This window comes from Trypanosoma cruzi (assembly GCF_000209065.1).
Source record: "Trypanosoma cruzi strain CL Brener chromosome Unknown tcruzi_1047053503469, whole genome shotgun sequence".
NCBI classification, from domain to species: Eukaryota; Euglenozoa; class Kinetoplastea; order Trypanosomatida; family Trypanosomatidae; genus Trypanosoma; species Trypanosoma cruzi.
The window spans coordinates 1-8819 of record NW_919383.1 but is presented as its reverse complement, the minus strand read 5'-3'; the positions used below and the strand labels follow the sequence as shown (position 1 = coordinate 8819).

At 62.6% G+C, this 8819-nt stretch overlaps 1 protein-coding gene and 2 non-coding genes across 3 annotated transcripts, besides 2 other annotated features; all 3 read left to right on the top strand.

The window, feature by feature from the left end:
- Window positions 1-8819: a sequence feature (areas not merged during assembly with more than two copies in the genome that could not be assigned to a particular haplotype).
- Window positions 226-305, top strand: Tc00.1047053503469.29. Its single transcript, XR_008255205.1, has one exon. It is a non-coding gene; the product is annotated as a C/D small nucleolar RNA (snoRNA), TB8C3C2 (small nucleolar RNA).
- Window positions 357-432, top strand: Tc00.1047053503469.19. The gene has a single exon (XR_008255204.1). It is a non-coding gene; the product is annotated as a C/D small nucleolar RNA (snoRNA), TB8C3C3 (small nucleolar RNA).
- Window positions 1040-8819, top strand: Tc00.1047053503469.9 (dispersed gene family protein 1 (DGF-1), putative; the record flags this gene model as incomplete). The annotated part of the gene is made up of 1 exon (XM_800643.1): window positions 1040-8819. A coding segment is annotated over one exon (7780 nt), but the record flags the coding sequence as incomplete, so codon positions are not given.
- Window positions 5894-5938: a microsatellite.

Genomic DNA, 8819 nt, shown 5'->3' with positions numbered 1-8819 from the left:
CGTTGTGTCGGTGGGGAGGAGGCGGGCGACGGCGTCGGTGGAGTGGCGCTGCGGTGGGAGAAGGAAGGCACTGACCGCCGCTGACGGCGACCGTCTTTGCTGCCGGCGATCTGACGAGATGACCTCACCGTTGTCACACCCAACTGAGATCGATGCGGGCCGCACCGCCTCTCTCTTCCCTCCCTCCATTCCCCAGTCTCCTGCAGACACACGAACTGCGCGGCGGCGGCGTGATTACAAACCGGACGTCTGAAGGTCAACCGACCGCAGAGTCGATGTGGGTCCTTGTCCCCCGTGGCTGAGTGCCGCCACCGTGCTTCTTTATTCGTCTTTTTTGCCCTTGTGCATGCCGTGCGCGCATGATGCCGCTCTTTGTTCTGCAATGCCGACCCACGTGAGCGAGAAACGACGCTTTGACTACTGGCAACTGACGCACTCACCGCCCCTTTTCTGCGCCACCACCACCACCACGTTCACGGACGCGCTCGATGGCTGGCGGTTGCAACAATGCCACGTGTATCTGCCTCGGCTTTTGTGTTTTGTCCACGGCATCGGGGTCGTCATGTGTTGGAGGCATTTGGTGAGAAGGGCGGTGCCAATGGTCATTTGCCTCTTTGCCGGGGTCCCGCCACTCTGCACGGCGGTTGTGCGGGGCTGCGCGGGTGGTGGGAGGCCGATGGCATCACTGGGTTGACTGCGTCTGCGCGTCTTTGTGTTGCTGGCTGTGATGTGATGTGGAATGTCTGTGGCCGGATGCCGCTGCGTGCTGCTGTGTCTGGCTACTGTTGTTGCTGCCTCTTTCTTGTTTTACCTTGCAGATAGAGATACTGTGGCTTGACCACCACAGCTAGCGTTTCAAGGTTTTAGGAATTACTCGCAGCAGTAGGATTATTATTAGTAGTAGTGGGATAACGATCTGGCGGAATCGGGTCACTGTATTTGAAATCTGTAGGAAGGGATTTGCGGAGCAGGAGGCACGGTCGACGAGACGAGTGCGACACACCACGACAGCCCTGTTGATACCTGTTTGGGTTGGTGGATGTGGTCTGCGGCGGGTGCGTGTCCGCACAGCCGGCACCGCGTGCGGCGCAGGGCCATTGCGGCTGTGCGTGTGGCGGTGCTGCTTTTGGTGTTGGCGCTGGTGTCGTTGGCGGCGTGGATGCCCGCGGTGCATGCGGTGGCGTTGCGACTGCGGGGCGGCACGGTGGAGAGAGCCATCACGGTGGGCCGCGCTGTGGACACGGTGCTGATGGACGGCGTGTGCATCACGAACGGCGTGGCTGTGGTGCTCGACGTTGCGGCGATGCTTCCCGGCGCGCTGCGCATCGAATTGAGGGACTGCGTGTGCGACGGCGGTGCGCAGATATACGTGCGGGGCTACAGCGGCGAGCCGGCGACTGACCGGAGCCTGGAGGTGAGCGTGAGCGGGCTGTCCGGGAGCTACTGCTCGCTCGTGTTTGTGCACAACCTGCCGGCACACACGAACGTGACGGTCCGTGACTCGACGATTGTGACGCCGGGGCCGATGCGCTACTCCCAGCTGAGCGGGCTGACGGACGCGGTGGCGTCGCCGCTTGTGCTGCACGCGACGTCGCTGTTGCAGACGCAGCTGCGTGTGAGAAGCACCGTGCTGAGGTCGTCGCAGGCGGGCGGGACGGCGGTGTACGTTGGCGGCGGTGTGGACCTGCTGTCGAGCGCTGTGGTGCTTGACGGCGTGTCGCTGGAGGCGTCGGGCGGTCCGACCGCGTCCGCGATGCATGTGGCGTCCTCGTCGCGTCTCAGTCTGCGTAACCACTCGGTGTTCTCCGTGACGAACGTGTCGGTTGTGAGCAACGGCGGCGGCATTGTGCTTGGCGAGCGCCTCGCGGTGTTTGAGTCTGTGCTGCGCTTCGTGGGCGTTGAGGGGTCTGCTGCATCGCCGTTGGTACGCTGCGGCGGTGGGACGGTCGGTGCCGGCGGGTGGCTGGACCTGCACGAAGTGTGGGCAGTGGGCGAGGCGTCGTCTGTTGCGTCGCTGTCAGGGGTGACGCTGGGCGGCGGCGCCGTGTCGATTGCTCGCTGCGCTGCCACCGGCGCGACGCTTGCCGCCGGGCCGACGATCACGAGCGGCGCTGTGTCCGTGCAGTGCAACCGTGCCGGCGGCCGCGTGCTGCAGAGCAGCGGCGACTACCGCCTGGCCGGACTGCCCTCCGTGAGCGTGGTGCCGTGCGACGGCTGTGCGGCTGCGCTGGCGTGCTTCGATGCACTGACGGCGTCGTTCTCCGAGTGCGTGTGCAACTGTCGTGCCGGCGGTGTGGGCGAGGCGTGCCTGCCGTTCGACGTGCCGGCTGCGAGGGCCGGCGGCGGCGGTGGCGGTGCGCCGGGCTGCGTGACTGGCGTGACGCTGACGGAGTCGGTGACGGTTGGCGGCGGTCAGGCGACGGCGTGCTTCGACTCGGTGGTGTTCAGCGGACCGATCACTGTGGCGGTGGACCTGCGCTCGATGGACGTGTTCGCTGACGCGCTGAACGTGACGCTGCGCCACTGCATGCTTGTGGGCGGCGCGCAGCTGCGGATTGGCGGCCTCAGCGAGAGCACAGCGCACCTGGTGCCGCACGCCCTTGTCAACATGACGAATGTGACGTCGCTGGAGAGCACGATCGTGCTGCATGGCGCGATGCCGCTGAACTCGAGTGTGCTGCTGGCGAACTCGACGCTGCGCGCGACGGTTGGCGGGTCGCATTACGTGCCGACGACTCCTGGCCACGAGAAATCCCGGTACGGCCCCGCGCTTGTTCTGGACGGCGTCCGTCTTCTGTCGACGTGTTTTGTCATGACGCGGTCGAAGCTGGTGTGTGGCGGGGGTTCGTGCGCTGCGATACTTGTGGAGCGCGGCCTCGGTGTGAACCTGTCCAGCGTCTTCTACATGGACAACTGCGCTGTCAATTCGCAGATGCACGTGATGTACGCTCTTGCGTCGGGCCTGCGTGTCAGCAGCGGCTCCGTGTTCTCCATACAGAACAGCTCGTGGAGTGCGCCGAGCACCGAGTACTACAAAGGCGCGTGTGTGTTTGGGGACGTTGTGGTGTCTGGCGGCAGCGTGCTGCAGGTTGTGTCCAGTGTGTTCCAACTCGGCTTTGCCATGGTCATGGCAACCACGCTGACTGTGACTGACGGCAGCTGGCTGGTGCACCGCGACAACGAGTTCCGCACCGCCTACGTTGTGTACGTGGAAAGCGAGAACGGCGTGGCATTCCGTGATCAGAGTGTGTGGTCGATACTTCACAACGACTTTGGTTACGGCTCCTATTCGTCGATGACTGCATACATGACAAGTTTTTGGTCACCACCGTCCGACTCGCGCCCGATCATCTACGGCACGTGCAACGAGGCAAGGGGCTCTCCTGTGACTGATTACAGAAACGAGCTTAATATTAGGACACCCGTGACGGCATTGGACTGTGGCACTTGCACCGTGGACGCCGTGTGCTTCGCAGCGAAGACGAGCAGCATCAGCGGCTGTGGGTGTGTGTGCGCTTCCGGCGGCTACGGCGGCACGTGTCTGCCAGCTGCGGTTCCGGACGGCCTTGGACCGCTCCCGCTCTCAGATGCGAACGATACGGAGGTCCGCTGCGTGCACGGTGACAGCATCAGCTCCGTGGACTATCCTGATCCCGGTGCGCGTGGTCTGTGCTTTGTCAACGTGACCTTCACCGCCGCGATTGTGCTGGACCTGTGGAGCTTCGACGCGCCAGGAAAGACACTCAACATCACGCTGCTGCAGTGCGTCCTCATGGGCCTGTCGATCAAGGGGAGTGGTGCGAGCGTGCACTTGAGCGTGACATCCTCGATGCTGGATTCCGGTGAGTTGGAGTTTGAGGATGATTTTGGCGCGAGTTCCCAGATGCTGGTGGCGGGCAGTAAGCTCTTGTCAGCGTCGAGACATGCCATTCAATTTCCAAGGTTTACTTTGGGTACGAACTCGACGCTGCTGCTGCTCGACAACAACATGGAGGGGGAGAGTTTCGCAGTCTCCTTCCCCGTTCCTGTTGTTGTTGATGGGGGCGGGATCATTATTAAGGGAAATACGCTGAAGTCAACAAAGAGGGATTACAGCTCGGAGTCTGCCATTTATTATAAAGATGTTGAATTAAAGAACGGCGGCTACATTGACGTCGAGAACAACACGATGAGCGCAGCCAGCGGCATTTATTTTCAGTTGTTGGTTTCTGTGAGCTCCGCGGGGCTGCTGAGAGTGGCGGACTGCACCTTCACTGGCAGCACGGAGGCTTTGGATTCTGCTCTGGTGCAGTTGAGCGTCAAGGTTGCTCTTCAGGGTGGTGCGCAGTGGCGTGTGGAGGGCAACAACGTGAGCGCAGCCTCAGTATTCATTATGCCGTATTCCTGGTATACTATTGGACTGTCGGGCAGCGGCACCACCGTGTCGCTTGCTCACAACCGTCAGGCGGACTCGAGTAAAGCCTTTGCGAGCATTCCATCGGATTCGTTTGTGACGTCACCCGCGCGGTTTGTGGTTGGGTGCAACATGCAGGGCGAGAAGGAGGTGTTGTACGACGGCGTGTTTCCGGAGGACGTGGTGGTGTTTGGGTGCAGCAAATGCAACGACGACGCGGCGTGCTACATGCCCGGTACGGAGTCGGTGGACCGCAGCTCGTGCTCGTGCAGCTGCAAGGGCGGATGGCATGGCGCGTCGTGTCTTCCCTTTGCGGTGCCCGACACGGTTGTGCCGCCCTTACCGGAGAGAGCCGTGGACGGCGACACGAGCTGCGTGGTGAACCAGACGCTGACGAGCCTCGCGCTGAACATGTGGAAGACGCACCACTGCTACGTGGGTGTGACATTCAGCGGCGTGGGTGCATTGCTGACGCTCTCCCTCAACAGTATGCCGCTGCATCTCCCCATCAACATCACGCTCACTGGGTGCACATTCCGTGACGGAGCCGCGCTGCAGTTTGTTGGGGGCACTGAGGCGGCCGAGTCAGCCGGCGTCCTGATCCGCGTGAGCCAGACGGTGATGCGGTCCTCCGTTGTTCTATTTAGGCGTGCCCTCCCGCAGCACTGCGACATCGCCGTCACTGAAGTCGACGCGGAGCAGTTGCCGAATTCTGTGAACCGCATTTTGATCGTCGTGAAGCTGGACGACGTTGTGTTGAGTGCGTCCTCGCTGTTGGTCAGCAACGTCAAGGCGCGTGCATTGGGTTACGGTGGATATGGTTTGTACTCGATGGGGACGCTGACGCTGGTGGGCGGCAGCTCGCTGTACACGCGGTACTGCAGCTTCCATAAATACAAATACATGTTGTACATGTATAGGCTTATTGCCAGTGATCGCTCCGTTTTTGCGCTGCTCAACAATACGATGGCCACCGGGACAAGATTCCTTTATCAGTACCAAGACCTCACCGTGTCGAATCACAGCGTGGTGCGCGTGGTGGGGAACAGCGGTTCCGTTTCCTACACCATCTATGCATATAGTTCTTGGAGCGTCCGGAATTCAAGCTGGCTGGATTGGCGCGACAACGACGTGGGAGCGGGTGCGATGTTCTACTACTCTTCCTTTGGCGGTTCTGTGAACATCGATGGCAGCAGTGTGGTGACGCTGACGGGCTGCAAGATGGGATCGACGGGGCTGTCTAAGTCTCTGCTGTCGCGGATTGACGCCGGCTACGGGTTCGTTGCTGGGTGTCTGACGGTTGCGGGACGGGTGCTGACGACGGCGGCTGAACTGGAGCTGAATGGCATCACCAACGTGACGACGGTTGTCGCGTGCGGGGAGTGCACGAAGGAGGGCGATTGCTTTGCTCCGCTGACGACGGCGGTCAGCGACTGCAAGTGCCAGTGCGCTGCTGGAGGGCACGGCGATGTGTGCGTCCCGGCGCCTGTGCCTGCTGGCCCGCCACCGCCGCCACCGCCGCCCGCACCACCGTCACCGCCGCCGAATGGTAAGTGCATCAGCGACATGGTGTACCCCGAGGTGGCGCAATCTGTGGGCAGCGGGCTGTCGTGGCTGTGCTACCGCAACGTGACGTTCAGCGGGGGCGGCATGAGCCTGACGGTGCTGATTGGGGGGATGACGGGCGACGTGGCGAACATCACGTTTGATGGATGCACGTGGAGGGACGGCGCTGTGCTGTTGCTGTTGGGCAACGCGCACGCCGCTGTGGGGTCGCTGAACATTGTTGTCACCGGCAACACGTTCGATGACGCACTGCTCAGCCCGGAAGGTGATTTTCCACCGCACACGAACATCACGATCAGCGGGAACCGCTTCAAGGTCACGAGGCTGATCTCTCGGTCGGGATTGGACATTAAAAGGCCGTCGTGTGTTGCGATGAATGGGCTGGTGGTCAGCAATGACTCCGCGGTGCTGCTCAGTGGCAATGTGTTTCAGAGCGTGACGGCATCGTCAAGCGCCATTTACGTTGTTGGATCTCCGCTGAGGGTGTCGTGGCACTCCCTGTTTGCAGTGGTGGGCAACATGTTTCATATGGACGGCGGTGGCGCTACGCTGATATATCTTGGAGGGTCTGGACAATCCTCGTCGCTGGATGTACTGAACAATTCCGCTGTGGTAATCCGAGACAACATTGCGTCGAGGCCGGTAAAGTATTTCATGTTATTTTATTGGGCATTACGTGTGGAGTCCTGGTCAGCGGTTGTTTTTCAGGGCAATGACATGCAGGGAAGTTTGAATGTGTTCTTCACCAACTACTACACCTATGTCTACTACAACTCCTGGCTGCAGTTGAGCGGCAACCTCTGCCGTGAATCCCCATCGGATGCCTTTGCCTACGCATACCCCGGGGTGAATCTACGGAACTCCACGGTGTCTGTGTCCGGCAACAAATTCATTTCCAGCACGGGCACGCCGAAGGTGCTTTGGATACACTCAGGGTCCAGCGATCTCACAAACGCAACGGTTGTGGCCGCGTGCAACACTGTGAACGACAAGGAGGGGGTGGAATACAGTATTCCGTCCGTGTACAATGCGACCATACTGAACTGCAGCGACCCATGCACCCTTGCGGCGTCGTGCTTCCCTGCGTATACGGCGACGGCGTCGAGTGGTGGCTGCGCCTGCACGTGCGCGGAGGGCGGCCACGGCGATGCGTGCCTGCCCGTCGCTGTTCCCGAGCCCTCAAGCACCGACGGCGCCGACTCGTGCGTGCAGGACGTGCGTGTGGATGGGGAGGTGAGCGCCGGTTTCGGGACGTCGGTGGCGTGCTACGTTGGTGTGACCTTTGCGGCGGACGTCGTGGTGGACGTGGGCTTGATGTCGGGGAGCGTGCGCAACGTGACGCTGGCGAACTGCACGCTTGTGGGCGGAGCGAGCCTGTACGTTGTCGGGTGGCTGTCCGACCCGCCTGCTGGCCAGCGTGCCGATGTGTTGATCAGCGGACTTGAGTCGCGCTCCGGCGGCGGTGTGCTGGTGGCGAACCGATTTCCGCCGGGCTCGCGCGTCACTGTGGTGGACTCGGTGCTGATTGCAGAGAAGCGCGTTGCGTACCGCGGCGCCTACGACCTTGGCGACGCCTCCGCGTGCCTTGTGGTGCACAAGGTGAATCTGACGGGGAGCGTGCTGACCATTGCGCGCACGCAGGTGGCGGCGGTGTTCGGCGACGCTGTTGGCGTGTTGGTGGTTGGCGGCGTGGCGCTGTCGTCGCGCAGTGCGCTGTACGTGGACGGGCTGTCGGTGCAGACGGCGCTGGGGCTGTGCGTGTCGGTGGAGGGCGGTGTTGCGGCCAGCGGCGGTTCTGTGGTGGCGTTTGTTGACAGCGACTTCCTGCTGTGCAAGCACGCGGTGTCTGTGCGTGGGACTGTGAGCGTGTCGGGCTCCGCTGTGGCGCTTGTGCGGAGCGACTTTGCGTCGACGGAGGACTACGCGGTTGCGTTTGATTCGACGGTGAGCCTGGTCGGCGGGTCGATGCTGCTGGCGAAGGGCAACGTGCACGACGGCGTCTCGAGGGAGATGCTCTACGCCGCTGGCGCCGTGACCGCTGCTGGGAGCACGCTGAGCTTTGTGCGCAACCGAGCGCTGCTGCCGCGGATGCTGTCGGTGAGCCTGTCTCTCGCGGCTGGGGCGCAATTGAGGGTGGCATGCAACGACGCTGGTGGACGCGTCCTGTCGACGGCGGAGGAGTACGCAGCGGCTGGTTTTGGCGACGCTGGGAGCATCGACGTTGCTGGGTGCGACGCCTGCGACAGGGACACGCACTGCTACGCGCCCGGGACGGCGACGGCGAGCATGAAGGACGGTGTGTGCGTGTGCGCGTGCGGCAGCGGCGGGTACGGCGAGGCGTGCGTGCCTGTGGGAGCTCCCGCACTGCCGCCCGCCGTGGGCACCGCGTCGAGTGTGTTCGTCCGCGAGAACTTGACGGTGCGGTCGGTGTTCGTTGTGCCTGCCGGCGCAAGCGAGGTGACGCTGCGCCACGTTGTGCTGGACGGCGTGAGTCCGGTGCTCTACGTGCCGTGGATGGCGCGAGACGGTGTGCGGATCGTTGTGCAGAACGTGTCGCTGCAGAACGGTGCCGTGCTGTACGTGATGGGCGGAGGAGCGTTGCGCGGTGCGGTGGCGGCGGGGAGCAACGAGAGCGGGCCGGTGGAGCTCTCCGTGTGCGATGTGGAGGCGCTGAACGGTGCGCTTGTGCTGACCGGCACGTTTCCCGCGGGGTCCGCGCTGACTGTGACGGACTCCCTGCTGGTTGCCGCGAGGTCGACGCCGCTTGTGTATCTTTCCGGCTCGCAGTCCTCGCCGTACGCACCGGTGCTTGTGCTGTCGGGTCTGCGGCTCGTGCGGTCCGTGCTGGTTGTGTCTGGCG